Below are 15,292 nucleotides of genomic sequence, written 5' to 3'. Positions count from 1 at the left end.
ATTGCAAGCTCTGATTGGCCCGAGTGTATCCTCGAACGATTTCATTCGCGAAAATGCCTGTCAATCAAATGTGAGGACGATGATGCGTTCGCGTGTCCGTTGACTGCACGTTGTTACAAACCCAGTTATTATTAGTATTAATATGATTATGTATTATTGAATATGTTCGCACAATTCAGCCGATAAACAACTGCAGTGAACAGTATTAACGATAGGTGGAGCTAGTCACTTAAACAGTGCTTCTTTATTTGCTCATGCTAAAAAACAGTCCGGAATTAAAATAGGAAAGTGTATTTTCCTTATTTTCTTTTTTTTTATAAATACAAATATTAATTTGGTTCCGTTGCAATTTCTACTTTTATTTGCCATCACTGGACATTTTTATTTTGCACGCCAAATTTTGTAAATTTAAATTATAGTTTAATGGTGGAAATTCAAACATTTTAATAGGGGTTACAAATGTTACTTTTACTTTGAAGGGAAAAATCTTAATCATCGCAAATGGACAAATTTAAAAATGAAGTAATGTGAGCAGTACAAGTTTTTTCACGTTTTTTTTTTTATTTTATTTTATTCATAGACGTCAAAATTAATTTTCATAAGCGTCTTATCTGTTTATCTTTTCTCTATTTTGAAATAAATGACCATATCGGCCACATTATTTTGCGTTTTGTCGAAAAGTGTCATTTATGCTCATATAAGCCGCACCCTCGATTCAGTCATCATTTTTTTAGCGACAAATATGGCTTATATGCAAGAAAATTACATATAAAATTGTCAAAAGACACTTCCAAGCCTTCTCAAGCATTTGACTTTAATGTGGAAAAAATAAGTTGATGTAAAAAGAAATATTCACATAGAACAAACAGGTCACCCGGAGGAAGAAAATCCCAACCAGCATGCCGACTCTCCCAGTCCTGCGTCCAATATAAAACTCTTTAAAAATAAAGGAAAGGTCATTTTGCATTCCCGTTTTGAAGGGTTAATTTTTTGATAACCTTGTTATGCTTAAATCAATTTCCACTTGCATGGAAACGTTAAAAAAAACGGTTTTTACTCTTTCCTGTCACTATTTTATTTTAAATAATGTCTCTACCAATTCACCAAGCAAACAAAAACTAGAATACAGAACGTTAAAAAAACGTGTTTTTTGGAGCGCAAAATGTGCGCAAAATTTTAAAATGTAGTGGATTGAATATCATCTTAAGTTGATTCTCGATGGGGTTTAAGTCAATAAAAATCTGTTTTTTTTTGTTGAAAAAACACAACTTGTTTTTGCAGTGCAAAATTTGCGCAAATTTTTAAAATGTAGTGTATTGAATATCCTCTCCTAATTAAAAAAGATGATTCTCGATGGGGTTTAAGTCAATAGAACACAGAATTTGAAGAAAAACAACTTGTTTTTGCAGTGCAAAATTTGCGCAAATTTTTTAAATGTAGTGGATTGAATATCCTCTCTTAATTAAACAAGGTGATTCTCGATGGGGTTTAAGTCAGTAGAATACAGAATTAAAAAAACATTTTTTTGCAGTGCAAAATATGCAAAAAAAATAAAATGTAGTGGATTGTATATCCTCTTAATTAAACGAGTTGATTCTTGATGGGGTTTAAGTCAATAGAATACATTAAAAAACATTTTTTTGCAGTGCAAAATTTGCACAAAATTTTAAAATGTAGTAGATTGAATATCCTCTCTTAATTAAACAAGTTGATTCTTGATGGGGTTTAAGTCAAAAGAATACAGATTTTTTTAAAATTGTTTTTGTAGTGAAAAATTTGTGCAAAATTTGAAGATGTAGTGGATTGAAAATCCTCTATTAATTAAACAAGTTGATTCTCAATGGGGTTTAATAGAATATAGTATTAAAAAAAAACATTTTTGCACTGCAAAATTGGTGCTAAATTTGCACAAAATGTGTGCAAAATTTGCACAAAATTTTTAAATGTAGTGAATTGAATATCCTCTATTAATTAAACAAGTTGATTCTCGATGGGGTTTAATAGAATACAGTATTAAAAAAACATTTTTGCACTGCAAAATTTGCACAAAAAAATATGTGCAAAATTTGAAAATGTAGTGGATTGAATATCCTCTCTCAAGTTGATTCTCGATGGGGTTTAAATCAATAGAACACAGAATTAAAAAAACAAAAAAAATTGCACCGCAAAATTAGCGCAAAATTTGAGCAAAATTCTCAAATGTAGTGGATTGAATATCCTCTCTTAATTCAACAAATTGATTCTCAATGGGGTTTAAGTCAATGGAATACAGAATGTAAAAAAAATATTGTTTAAAAAAAAAAACGTTTTGGAGTGCAAAATTTGCGCAAAATTTGAACATGTAGTGGATTGAATATCCTCTCTTAATTAAACAAGTTGTTCCTCGATGGGGTTTAAGTCAAATGTACAAGACATCCACTTAAAAACGATCGACTTGACTTAATCGTATAAAAACGACATTAAAATGACGAAATGTAAAACGGACGACTTTACTTGGTGAATTAATAACTTGATATGCGATCAAAATATGGAAAGAGAACATTTAGAAGGACTTTATCGATAAAAGTGGATTGAATTGGTAGAAACTTTTGAGCTTGGAAAAATGAAACGTATTTTCACAACCATTTAAAACAATGACTGCAACACTTAAAACCATTTTTTGAAGAAAAAAAAAACGATAATTTACATTTTTTTTTTCTATTTTCTTTTTTTTTTAACAAAATGTAAAAATATTTCATGTACTGTTTTTTAACAACATTTTTACAATCTCTGAATACATACAGAACACCGAGTGGATTTTTTTGTGGGTTTTTTTCGGGCTGTTTTGTGACGTCTGTACATTTTCAAGAGGTTGAAAAAAAAATTAAAAATGTCAATAAATAAGTCATAAACAGGGCTGGTTTTTATTTTTTGAACGACGGAATTTTAGGGGCGAACAAAAAAAGGGATTAAAAAAAATAGATGGAATATTTTGAGACTTAAAAAGTTGTAAAACTATGAAAAAAAAAGTTGGAAAAGTTGTAATATTTGAGAATTAAATTAATGATAATGAAATTAGTAATTTTCCGTGGAAAACAACTCATGACGAGATTAAAAGGCATATTACGATAAAAATTTGACCGTGACGAAATGAATTGTGATACGACATAATTTTACGTAATTTAACAAAAAATGACAATTTTTTAGTGTTACAAAAAAATTTGTCATTTTACATAACTTTGCATATTATGAAATCTAACTTGTAATATGAGAAAAATATTGCGTTAATTTTGCACGATGAGAAAAAATGTACGAAAAAAAATTGCAATGTTGCGCAACACGGGTAAAAAAAAATGTAATGTTACAAAAATAAATAAAATTTAACGTAGTACCAAAAAGGTGTGACGTAATTTAATTTCACATTAAAACCAAACAAAGAGGGATACGTGAACTTCTTTGCCTTGGTTATGCCACAAGAAGGTTTAAATTTAGTGTAACGCAAGATTAAAACTTTTTAAAAGTGTGTGTATAGGAATCTAAGTTCATTTAAATTCCATTTAAAGCTTATGTTACGTCAAGTCTTTCTTTCACCGCGTTGTACTGGATAATGTCTCATTTTAGTATTAAACATCATAACTACTACATAGTTATTTGTTATATTGAGAGTAGGCGGTGAATTAGAACCAATAAAAACCTGTTTTGAAATTTAAAAATCCTGTTTTGGTGGTTTTTCAGAGGGTGGGAACGAATTAATTTGTATTTATAGTTCATTTCAATGGGAAAAGTTGAGTGCCTTGACATACGAGCTCAGTCCCGGAACGAATAAAGCTCGTATCTCAAGGCATAACTATACTTTCCTTCTCCCTTCTTTTAAACATTTCCCTCTTTGTTAGTCCCTAAAACTCCGTCGTCATTTTTTGTCTAAAAATCTTTAAAAACCAACAACTTTAGTTGCGTGTCGATAATATCAAGTTAATTTCCTCTTCCATTTTAGGCTGGAAAACGACCAAAAGAAAACACCTCTCAATAGTCACTGGGATATAAAAAAAAATGCCCCTCGCCCCCCAAAAAAAAATCCAAAATGGCCGACATCCACTCATTTGGGTAACGGTGGGAGCGGGGGCGGCGGGTCTGAGGGCAGGGGCGGGGGTCTAGCGTTGCCCCCCCTGGAGTACTTGTAGTCCCCGAACTGGGAGCGGTAGTCAAAGACGGACGGCTGCGAGGGTTGCACCCCCTGCGCGCTCAACAGCGAGTTCAACATTTCAAACGTGTCCTGGTACTCGTCCGACTGGGCGCCGTGTCCGTTGGTGTCCGTCTTGTCGCCCTTGGCGTGCGGGTACCCCGCCCCCGCCGGGTGGGAGGCGGGGCCCAGGGCGGTGAGGATGTCGGACGAAGAGGGCGGGGCCGGGAGCTGGTAGGGGTTCCGGGAGGACTTGGCTGTTTTGGTGGGCGGGTGGGTCCAGGGTTGGGCGTCCTGGGGGTGTGTCCTCTTGCGGGAGGAGGAGCCGGCGCCCCCGCCGGGCGCTTTTTTGCCGCTTGATGAGTGTTTGTGCGAGGAAAGGGAGGCGGAGGACGGCGTGGGGTGGTGATGATGGTGGTGATGGTTAGACCGCTCCCCCCTGTGCTTGTCCCGCCCCTTTCCGTCCTCCCCCGAGCCGCCTCGCTGCTTGTCCGGGACGCGGATGCGCACTTTGATGTCCTGTTCCTGACCCCGCCCACCGGCGCCAAGCGGGAACCTCATTTTTAAAGATCGGTCGTGGCGTTCCTTCTCGAGTGGGATTTTCAAAATAATGGGGGAGGAGTCAGAGGAGGAAGCGGTTGGTTGTTGGTGTTGTTGCTGTTGCTGGTGCGACGCCGGCTTGTCCTTCCTCTGCTGTTGGCCGATGAGCACCTGGGCGGCGTTGGCGTAGTCCCTCTTGACGCTGGCCTCCATGTTTTCTAGTTTTCTCTTCTGAGCGGCGAGGACGTCGGCGTTCTTGGCCCGGTACTCGCTGAGGGAGACCTTGGCGGGGGTGTGGACCTCGTGGTTGGACGACGGAGGCGGGGCGGCGGGGTCGGCCGGGCCCCTGCCGCTCCAGGCGGCGCCGCGGAGTTTTTCGGCGGAGGAGGACGACGGCGCCGAGAGGCTCATCAGGCCGGCTACCGTGCTCTCTGATGAGGCCATGGAGATCATGCTCATCATGGTGTCCCTCTGGTCGCCTTCTTCCTGGACCTTGGGTTTGGCCTTTGGGGTCTGGCCTCCCGCCTGAGGAGGCAAACTATAATCAGGCTCAACGGCATTGGACGGGAAAAGAAGCGACAGTAATGCCTTGACGTGCGAGAGTCCCGACGTACGAGGAATTTGAGATACGAGGAAAATTCCAAGAAAATTTTTGCCTTGAGATACGAGACAAATTTGGCTTTCGTAACCTATGAGGAAAATTCTGAGCATTTTTTGGCAGGAATTTAAGATGAGGAAAATTCTGAGCATTTTTTTGCAGAGATTTAAGATGAGAAAAATTCTGAGTATTTTTTTTGCAGAAATTTAAGATAAGGGGGAAAATTCCAAGAATGTTTTTGCAGAAATTTAAGATACGAGGAAAATTCAGAGCATTTTTTGCAGAAATTTAAGATATGAGGAAAATTCTGAGTATTTTTGTAGAAATTTAAGATAGGAGGAAAATTTTGAGCATTTTTTTGCAGAAAGTTAAGATACGAGGAAAATTCCGAGCAAATTTTGGCAGAAATTTAAGGCGCGAGGAAAATTCCCCCCAAAATTTGGTAGAAATTTAAGATGAGGAAAATTTAGCATTTTTTTTGCAGAAATTTAAGATGAGGAAAATTCTGAGCATTTTTTGCAGAGATTTAAGATGAGGAAAATTCTGAGTATTTTTTGGAGAATTTTAAGATAAGGGGGAAAATTCCAAGAATGTTTTTGCAGAAATTTACGATGACGAAAATTCTGAGCATTTTTTGTAGAAATTTAAGATAAGAGGAAAATTCCAGGCAAATTTTTGGGAGAAATTTAAGATAAGAGGAAAATTCTGAGCATTTTTTGCAGAAATTTAACATATGAGGAAAATTCTGAGCATTTTTTGTAGAAATTTAAGATATGAGGAAAATTTTGAGCATTTTTTTTGCAGAAAGTTAAGATACGAGGAAAATTCGAGCAATATTTTTGCATAAATTTAAGATATGATGAAAATTCTGAGCATTTTTGGGCAGAAATTTAAGATAAGGAAAGTTCCAAGATTTTTTTTGCATAAATTTAAGATACGAGGAAAATTCTGAGCAGATTTCTAAAGAAATTTAAGATGAGAGGAGAATTGAGCAATGCTTTTCCGGAAATTTAAAATAATTGAAATTATTTTTTGGGCAGAAATTTAAGACACGAGGAAAATTCTGAGCACATTTTTGCAGAAATGTAATATACGAGAAAAATTCCAATCAGATTTTTGCCCTGAAACACGAGAACAAATTTAAAATCTTTAATTTATATGAGGAAATTTTGATTTGACATACGAGTAATTTGACATACGAGCTCGGTCCTTGAACGCATTAAGCTCGTATCTCAAGGCATTGCTGTATTTTTTTAGAGAATTTTTTTTTTGATTCAGATTTGAAACAAATCACTTCACAGTGGACAACCGAGGCACTGCGGTCCTGGGGCGAGAAACACCAGGTGACCTACCTTCCAGTTGCGAATCCGTTTCAATCGGCTGGGCGTTTTTTCCAGAATCTGCAGGAACTCGTGCGTGAGCTCTGAAGGAAGCGAAGACACTGTTAAGCTGCGTTTACCAGCGCCTTAAGCAAATGCGCTTTAAAATGGCCTCAAAATGGTTGAATTTGACAATTTCCCTCGTATAAGCCTCCCCCTGATTCCCAATTTTCACCTCCATATTCATGGTTTTAATAGGGGGTACAAATTTTGGTCACTTTTACTCTGAAGGGAAAATCTTCAAATCAAAATTGTCGCACGTGGATGAATTAAAAAAGGAAGTCAGGTGAGCAGTACAACCAGGAAGTGTGTCCGTAACGTTTGTCATCCCTAAGTAAGATGGCGGTACAAGGGAGTTTTTTCATCTTTTATGCAAGATACCCTTTATTTTTCTCTTGGATTTCATCCATAGACATAAAAATAATTTTTGTTTAGCATTTTAACTGTTTATCTTTTCTCTATTTTGAAATAAATGGCCGCATTGTCTTGCGCTATGGCCTTTGGTCTTTGTCAACTTGCAGTTTCTTAGAATTTGTGCGCATATAAGCCGTACCCCAATAAAGTCATGATTTTTTTTAGTTACAAATACAGCGTATATGCGAGAAAATACGGTACAGTAATCTCTCGAATATCACGGTTAATGTAGACCAAACATGGCTGCGATAATAAAAAAATAAAATAAAAATGTATTTAAAAATTAATTAAAATATTTTTTTAAAAATGCAATGTTTTTTTAAAATATTTATATATATATATATATATATTTTTTTTGAATTATTTATATATATTTTTTAAATTATATATATATTTAAAAAAATATTTATATATATTTTTTTCAAATATTTATATATATATTGTAAAAATTATATATATATTTTTTTAAATTATTGATATATTTTAAAAAAAATATTTATATATATATTTTAATTTATATTTTTTTTTTATAAATTATTTATATATATTTTCTAAAAAGTATATATATTTAATAAAAAATATTTATATATATTTTCAAAAAAGTATATTTATATATTTTTTTATTTTTTTATATATATTTTATTTAAAAATTATTTATATATATATTTTAATTTATTTTATATATATTTAAATTAATAGCAGAAAAAAATGGCAAAATAGTGAATTCACGCTAATCGAGGGATTACTGTAATAAGCGGTATTGATCCCAATAGAGCCAAAATGGCCGATCTCTATCAGGGAATGACCCCAAAATTCAAGATTCCAAACTCCTAAAAGTGAAACTTGCATGCAAAGGGTCACGTAGTTTTTTTTTTTTTACTTTTTCTACCGATAACTCGAAAACCACGGTTTTAACGTAGCATTTTTTTTGCGTGCGTACCGTCCAGCAGCTTGAGGGTGACGGTGGGGTCCACGTACTCCCACCAGTGTTTGCCGTCCGTCGAGACGGGAATCTCCCACTTGGACCACTTGCAGGCCAGGTGGATGCACACGCAGGCCACCACCGGCGGGCTGTATTGCAGGCAGAAGGTGGTCAGGTGCAGACTGCTCGGTGGCGGCCACCCCAGGCGAGGAGGACAATTGCAGCGGGAGGGCGAAAAGAAAAAAAGAAGAAAAAAAACATTGAGTACATTAACTTCAAAGCAATTGTTGTTTAAGCCATACTTTTACTTACAAATCCCTCTAGATACAAAATTTTAAGGTTACAGATTTTTTTTATATGCAAATGAGTGACTGGAGATACAAAAAAGATCCAAAATCCCCCAAAAAGTAAATGCATTTCCTTAGCCGTAATTTTATTTTGAAAATATTGTTGCAAATGCATTGATTCTCCCCCATTACCCTCTACTGGCGGTCTCACAACAACCACTATCCATATTTCAAGATTCCCTCTTACATACCCGCTAAATGATCCCCTTATTAATGATTGCAATTCCCCTTATTAAGCCATTAAAAACCATAAAAATGCAATATTTTCACACACACACAGGGCACACGTAAAAGTCTAAAATGTACTACAAAGTGGACGCTTTCAGCCCTGTTAGAACGGGATATTCCCGTCATCTGGTGGACAAACACGGGTGTTACATCTATAACGGCCGCGGAGGGAGATATTTCAGTGGCGCAGGTTCACATTTTCATAAGCTTTTTTTATTTTAAGACATTAATAAATCATTTCCTTATCATTTTCTCTAATTTATGTGTTTCTCACATTTTTCAAACAAAATTGGGACACTTAGACCCATTTTAAAGGGTTTAGTTGGTAGTTGTGATGACGGTGGAACCAATTACAGAATTTACATATAAAGTACACCTCTACTTACGAAATTTTCAAGTGACGAATAAAGTTTTGGAACCATATAATTTTGTAAGTAGATAGTTTTTTTATAGGGTTGAGTTGGTAGTTTTTTGAGGACGTTGGAACGAATTACGGAATTTACATAGAAAGTACACCTCTACTTACAAAATTTTCAAGTTACGAAAAAAGTATAGGAACCAATTAATTTCATAAGTAGAGCTATGACTGTATAAATATAGCGCGTCAGCAAGCAATGTACCCAGACAGTCATACAGCGACATCTACAGAATCGTGAATTTAGTACATACTGATTGGACACCGTCCACTTTGGAGAAAATTTGAGACTTTTAAATGCGCCCTATGTGAGTAAAAATATACCATGTTGCATTTGTATGGTTTATTATCAATTAATAAGAGGAACTGCAATCATTAATAAGGGGAGTTAACATGGTGATGCTTTCAATTTTATTGTAGTTGTATAATGACAATAAAGGCATTCAATTGCATGTAATTTATTAAAAAAATCGTCAATAAATTGCATTCAGCCCGTTGTTGCCTCTATTTTTTTTTTTTTTTTAATTTTAAATGCCTTTCAAGATGACATCTGTTCTTTATTTGGAATTTTATCCCAAAAAACACCCCCCAAAATGCAACTTACCGTATTTTCACGACTATAAGGCGCACCGCATTATAAGGCGCAACCTCAATGAATGACACATTTGAATTTTTTTTCCATATATAAAGCACACTGGATTATATTTTGGAGAAAATTTAAGACTTTTAAGTGCGCCTTATAGTCGTGAAAATACGGTATATAAAGATTTTTCCCTTTTGTTTCCTATTTTCTGGCTCATAATGCGCAAAATAAGTTGAGTTGGGCTTACCTATTGGTGGCCATGAAGTATGACGTTTGGGCCAAGTCCTTGCTTGCTGAAACAACGAGGGGAAAAAACAAGCATACTTAAAATCTGAGACGGTAGGGATGGGAATTTTTTAAAACAAATTTTTAAACGACGTTACATGTATTTGGATACTCACCTCGGACCAGCTGGGTGCACTTGACCACGTGCGTGTGGGGGTGATCGATGGTAATTTCGAACGCTGCGAGGACAAAAAGAAGAAAAACTATTGGACGGTGATGTCCCGGTAAAGACGCGACCCGAAACCAGGCCATAAAAGGTCACGTGTTCGCTCAATTTTTCGTTGTTTTTGCGAGGGAAGGTTTTCTACAGACAGATGGGATCGGGTACCCGGAGAAAATTAGATTAGATGAACCTTTATTCATCCCGTATTCGGGAAATTCGGTTTGTGGCAAGTACAGACACAGGAAAAGACAATGTAGAACTAGTTAAAAGTGGAACCACACAAGGGAAGCCCACACAAGGTTGGGGGACCTTCTGTAGGGCTGAGGTTGAGTCTGGTGTCCAATGACCGGGGGGATACGGCTAAAATAAAGGTGTCAAAATGGCGGTTGGGGGGCCAAATGTGGTTCATTACGCATTATCCTGTGAGGCCCTAGAAAGTAAATGACGAGTGGCCACTTTCTGTTTAAAGATCAAATTCAAATGAAGATTCTAGATGTATATTATATTTCCTGATTTTCCCCTTTTGAAATCAATAATTTCATTTTTTTTCATCAATTTTTTTGTTCAAAAAGCATTTTGTAAAATCTAAAAATAAACATTTTGTTTTCCACTTTAATGTTGAACATTAAAAAAATATTTTGTTTCCTTTTGAAATGAAAAATCTAAATCTAATCTAAATCCAATCCTAATCTAAATCTAATCCAATCCTAATCTAAATCTATACTAAATCGAATCTAAATCGAATCTTAATCTAAATATAATTTTAATCAAAATCTAAATCTAATCTAAATCCAATCTTACTCCAATCCTAATCTAAATCTAATCCAATCCTAATATAAACTAAATCTAATCTTAATCTAAATATAATTTTAATCTAAATCTAATCCAATCCTAATCTAATTTTAATCTAAATATAATTTTAATCTAAATCAAATCTCAATCTAATCTTAATCTAAATATAATTTTAATCGAAATCATAATCTAATTTTAATCGAAATCATAATCTAATTTTAATTGAAATCATAATCTAATTTTAATCGAAATCTATATATAATCTTAATCTAATCTAATCCTGATCCATATCTAATCCAAATCATAATCCAAAATCTAATCCTAAATCTTAATGTAAATCTATTCCTAAATCTTAATCTAATAAAATGAAGCCACTCTTGCTACGAGGACTCAGCACTGAACAAAATAAATGTTTTTTTTAATATCTTTTTTTAATAGTGGTGACCCTACTTTGCATTTATTTATTTATTATCACGTCCTGGTCCACATTAACTGCAAAATTCGAGAGATTACTGTATAAACCAGGCCCTTGATTCAGGCATCTTTTTTTTTTCTTTTTTTTTTTTTTTTACAAATACGGCTTATATGTGAGAAAATACGGTATGCTATCAGGGCACCCCTAGTGGGGAAAAACGTTCTTTCTAGAGAATGAGGAGGGGAGGGAGGGAAAACCCAAAGGTAGCCACACCCAATCCCACCAAACCCCGCCCACCACGCATTTCCTTCCCAACTTACCCAAGGTCTGGAGTATTATGCTCTCAAGAATGACCAGGTCTTGGGCTTGTTGCAGGTAGGCCTGAGGTTGAGAGGACAGGCACATTACTCACCGCGAGGCCTCCACCCATCCAACATCCCAAAATATTAAATTAATAAATAAAAGTAAATAAATAAAAGGTGGCAGCCGCTCATGCATTATCGCCAATCTTTTCGGAGGCGTTCTACGACGCCGCGTTCTCAAAAAGGCGCCCGACCGCGGCTCGAAAAACTAAGACGGGTCACTCGGGATTCGGGATGGACGGATAGGTCGCCCGGGTTTTTCTTGGACTTACGTCGCTGCGTATGTCCGGCGAGGGCTCCTGCGGATTCAGACAGGCGTGAGCCACTTTGATGACGTGCTCCAGTTTTCGGGGCTGCTCCTCCACTTTGGCGGCCAGGAAAAGGGCCGCGGGGGAAATCACCTGGCGTGAAATAAACAAAAATATTCATTAAAAAAATTATAATAATAATCTAATGAGTTGCAAGACGATGACAGCCAGTTCTGGACAGTTTTGACGGAGCGGATCAACGTCAAAAATCTGATTTAGTAAAGAGAATGTTCACATTTTTGGGGTCGTGGTGGCACAAATACAGTGGTACCTCAAGATAAGAGCTTAATGCGTTCCGGGACTGAGCTCGTATGTCGATTTACTCGTAACTCAAACGAACGTTTCCCATAGAAATGAACTAAAAACAAATTAATTTGTTTCAACCCTCTGAAAAAACACCCAAAACAGGATATCGGATTGGAAAAACATTTTGATTTGTTCTAATTTGCCATCTATTAACAAATAACTAGTGGTTTAATACCACTGAAATTAAAAAAAATACTGAAAATAAAATTAGACGGATTTTGCAGAGGGGAGGGAAGGAGACTTTTTGCATGGCAACGCGCTCGTAACATAACATAATTTTTTTTAAATGAACTGAAATGACGATGCAGACGCACTCAAAAATAAGTTGAATCGAACCTTACACTAAACTTCATTCTAATTTTGTTTGAAATTTTTATACCTATCTGAAAAAACACCCAAAACAGGATATCGGATTGGAAAAACATTTTGATTTGTTCTAATTCGCCATCTATTAACAAAGTAAGAAATACCTAGTGGTTTAATACTACTAAAATGTGTTTAATAGTACTAAAATTAGAGACATTTTGCACGGCAACGCGCTCGTAACATAACATAAACAAATTGAAATGAACTTGATTACAATGCAAACACACTCAAAAATAAGTTTAATCTAACCTAACACTAAACTTAATTCTAATTTTGCTTTAAATGTTGATACCTTTCTTGGCTCTATTGGCCCCGCCTCCACCCTGACTTTCAGATGCAACCAATCGAGGGTTGTTTGCTTTTGTCTTCCCTTCAAAATATTCCCAAAATGACGCACACAAATGTCCTCACAATAGAATAACGCAAGACCACTTAGTATCTACTCCTGTCGTATTAGCGAACAAGCTCCGCCATTCTGCACTGACTAACGGGGAAAAAAAACACTGAAAAAATGCAAGGCTCCGCCCAGTGGTCGTAGAGACATTACACAAGGGAGTTGCGACGGGAAAGACAGTGGCCATGATGTTTTTATGAGCAGCCAATCGCGTCCGCTGTCTGCTCGTATATCAAAATTTGTCTCACATCTCAAGATAAATACTTGCCCGAAAATTTTACTCTTATCTCAAATTGCTCGTATGTCGGGGCACTCGTACGTCGAGGTACCACTGTACTTGTTTTTTCATTTAGTGACATAGATAAATAATTTTGTGATCATTTTCTCTCATAAAAATGTGTGTTTCTAACATCTTTCTTACAAAATTGGGACTTGTTGACCAATTTTTTAGTTGGTAGTTGTGCGAGGACCGTGGAAGGAATGAGAGAATTTACATATAAAGTACTGCTCTACTTACAAAACTGTACTTACATTTCTGTGGAATCTGGTGAAGGACTGGACCATGTAGAAGCGATGCATGTACACGATGGCGGTGTTAATTGTCAGCTGGGATCTGAGAAACGATCGTTAGGGGCAACACCAAAACATTCCTCACAAAAAAAATCAATGTTTGAAAGTAGAAACGTTATCGCAAATAGCCAACGTCTCAATAGGGATGGGTTACTTTCGATAGGATTTATATGATAATGGACAAAAAATATTGAAAAAAATAACGGTTCTACCAAAATTTAACCAAAAAAGCCCCGTGAATTTCCTTTCCAATAATTAATGACCCAATTTTAGTAGCGAACATGAAATGCACCCCAAAAACAACGCCAAAAGCAACAACAACAAAAACAATGACAGAAAAGCAAACAAAATTCCAAACTACAGCTAAAAAAAGCAATACCATTCAAAAAATGAAAAAAACACCAAACCAGAAAAGGCAACCAGTAACCAGAGAAAAAATCACTAAAAAAACAAACAAACAAAAACACGACAGGATTATAGTTCTGGTAAAATGCATCACAAAAACAACGCAATAAGCAACAACGACAAAAACTATGACAGAAAAGCTAACAAAATTCCAAGCTACAGCTAAAAACTGTTAAAAATATGAAAATAACACCAAACCAGAAAAGGCAACCAGTAACCAAAAAAAATAACTAAAAAAAAAACAATCAAAAAACGACGACAGGATTTTAGTTCTGGTTTTTATAGGCCAATCACTGGCTGCCAATGACGGTACGAGACGTTCAATCCGATTTGACTTTGACTGGGTGAATAAACGTTCACGTCAAGTCAACATATCAACAAGAACGTGACCCGGAAACGCTTCAAAATAAGTCGGAAGTGACCAAAAAAATCCACCCATGGGAGAAACACTCCATGCATCTACACAAAATTCCACCAAAAATAGCATTTTCGAGTTCAGAAAGAAATTCTTCAGTTCATTAAATGAAACTAAAGGACAAACTATGCACGATTTGAAAAATAACCAAAAGAATCGTTAAAAAAACAACTTGTTATTAAAAAACCTCAACAACTCGATGTAGCATTTCCAACGATATCGCATTCCGTTTCTAATCTCATAAAAACTAAAGCTAGCTAGAAACCAGTGCAAAATCAAAACACTGCAAAGATAAACCCATTAAAATATTGACTCGACGTGCCTCCAGTGAAATCCGATTTTGTAACACTTTCCAAAAAAAGAGTAGCGTTCTCTGCGCTAGCCGACAACATGCTAGCTAACAAGGCCCGAAGCCTTCGTCGATTGCTAGCTTGTTCTTCGGCGCATTTAGACAGCTAAAACGTTAAAAATGTTTTTTAAAAAGTGCGTCACAAAAAGAAAACGTTAACAGTTAATTCCCGTTAGTTTCCATGAAAAGACACGACGAGAAAGAAGCGGCCATTGCGGTCGGCTAGCGGAGAAGCTCGGCTAGCCACCGAACGACAAAAGGATACACATTGAGCCGTTGTCCCATGTCCTGTAGCAGGTTAGCCGCTTGTTGTCTGTACGAGAGCTCCTTGTCCGGGTCGAGTCCGGCTCTCCGGGAAGGGTTGTTGTCGATTTCTTGCCGGCTGTAGTACCATTTGTTGTTGCAGCTTGCGGGGAGACAACGAAGGGAAGCCGCCATCACTGACGAGGGAGGCCAGTTTAAAATTGCGGTGCGTCACAGGAAGTTACGTCATGACTTCGAGGGGGGTGGTAGGTGCTTTCTTGTGTTTACCGCCAATTTTTTTGTTTTTTTTGCGACAGATAATTCGCTGTACGTT

The 15,292-nt window shown here is 36.4% G+C and overlaps 1 protein-coding gene across 2 annotated transcripts; it reads right to left on the bottom strand.

Moving 5' to 3' along the window:
• Positions 1-800: 800 nt before the first annotated feature.
• Positions 801-15,193, bottom strand: ccnt1 (cyclin T1). 2 transcript variants are annotated; one of them, XM_077616200.1, is made up of 9 exons: positions 14,981-15,193; positions 13,508-13,589; positions 11,875-12,003; positions 11,561-11,621; positions 9,987-10,049; positions 9,833-9,878; positions 8,031-8,194; positions 6,650-6,720; positions 801-5,224 (listed from the first exon to the last, which is right to left on the bottom strand). In XM_077616200.1, the coding sequence occupies exons 1-9, from the start codon at positions 15,151-15,153 to the stop codon at positions 4,076-4,078; spliced, it is 1,938 nt and encodes a 645-aa protein (XP_077472326.1). In that variant the 5' UTR covers positions 15,154-15,193; the 3' UTR covers positions 801-4,075. The 2 variants fall into 2 exon arrangements, with proteins under 2 accessions (XP_077472326.1, XP_077472317.1); XM_077616191.1 differs by having other exon boundaries at positions 9,833-9,885; positions 9,988-10,049.
• Between the last annotated feature and the right edge of the window lie 99 nt (positions 15,194-15,292).

Source organism: Stigmatopora argus, chromosome 1 (assembly GCF_051989625.1).
Source record: "Stigmatopora argus isolate UIUO_Sarg chromosome 1, RoL_Sarg_1.0, whole genome shotgun sequence".
Classification (NCBI taxonomy): Eukaryota; Metazoa; Chordata; class Actinopteri; order Syngnathiformes; family Syngnathidae; genus Stigmatopora; species Stigmatopora argus.
Note: the sequence above shows the minus strand (reverse complement) of the source record. Positions and strands in the feature narration are given on the sequence as shown.

What these genes read in the sequence shown, in the direction of transcription:
- ccnt1 (XM_077616191.1), bottom strand. Translation starts at nt 15,153, where the DNA reads ATGGCGGCTTCCCTTCGTTGTCTCCCCGCAAGCTGCAACAACAAATGG. An exon ending in TCACCAGATTCCACAGAAAT is followed by an intron (nt 12,004 to 13,507) that starts GTAAGTACAGTT and finishes ATTTCACGCCAG; the next exon opens with GTGATTTCCCCCGCGGCCCT. An exon ending in AGTGCACCCAGCTGGTCCGA is followed by an intron (nt 9,886 to 9,987) that starts GGTGAGTATCCA and finishes TTTCCCCTCGTT; the next exon opens with GTTTCAGCAAGCAAGGACTT.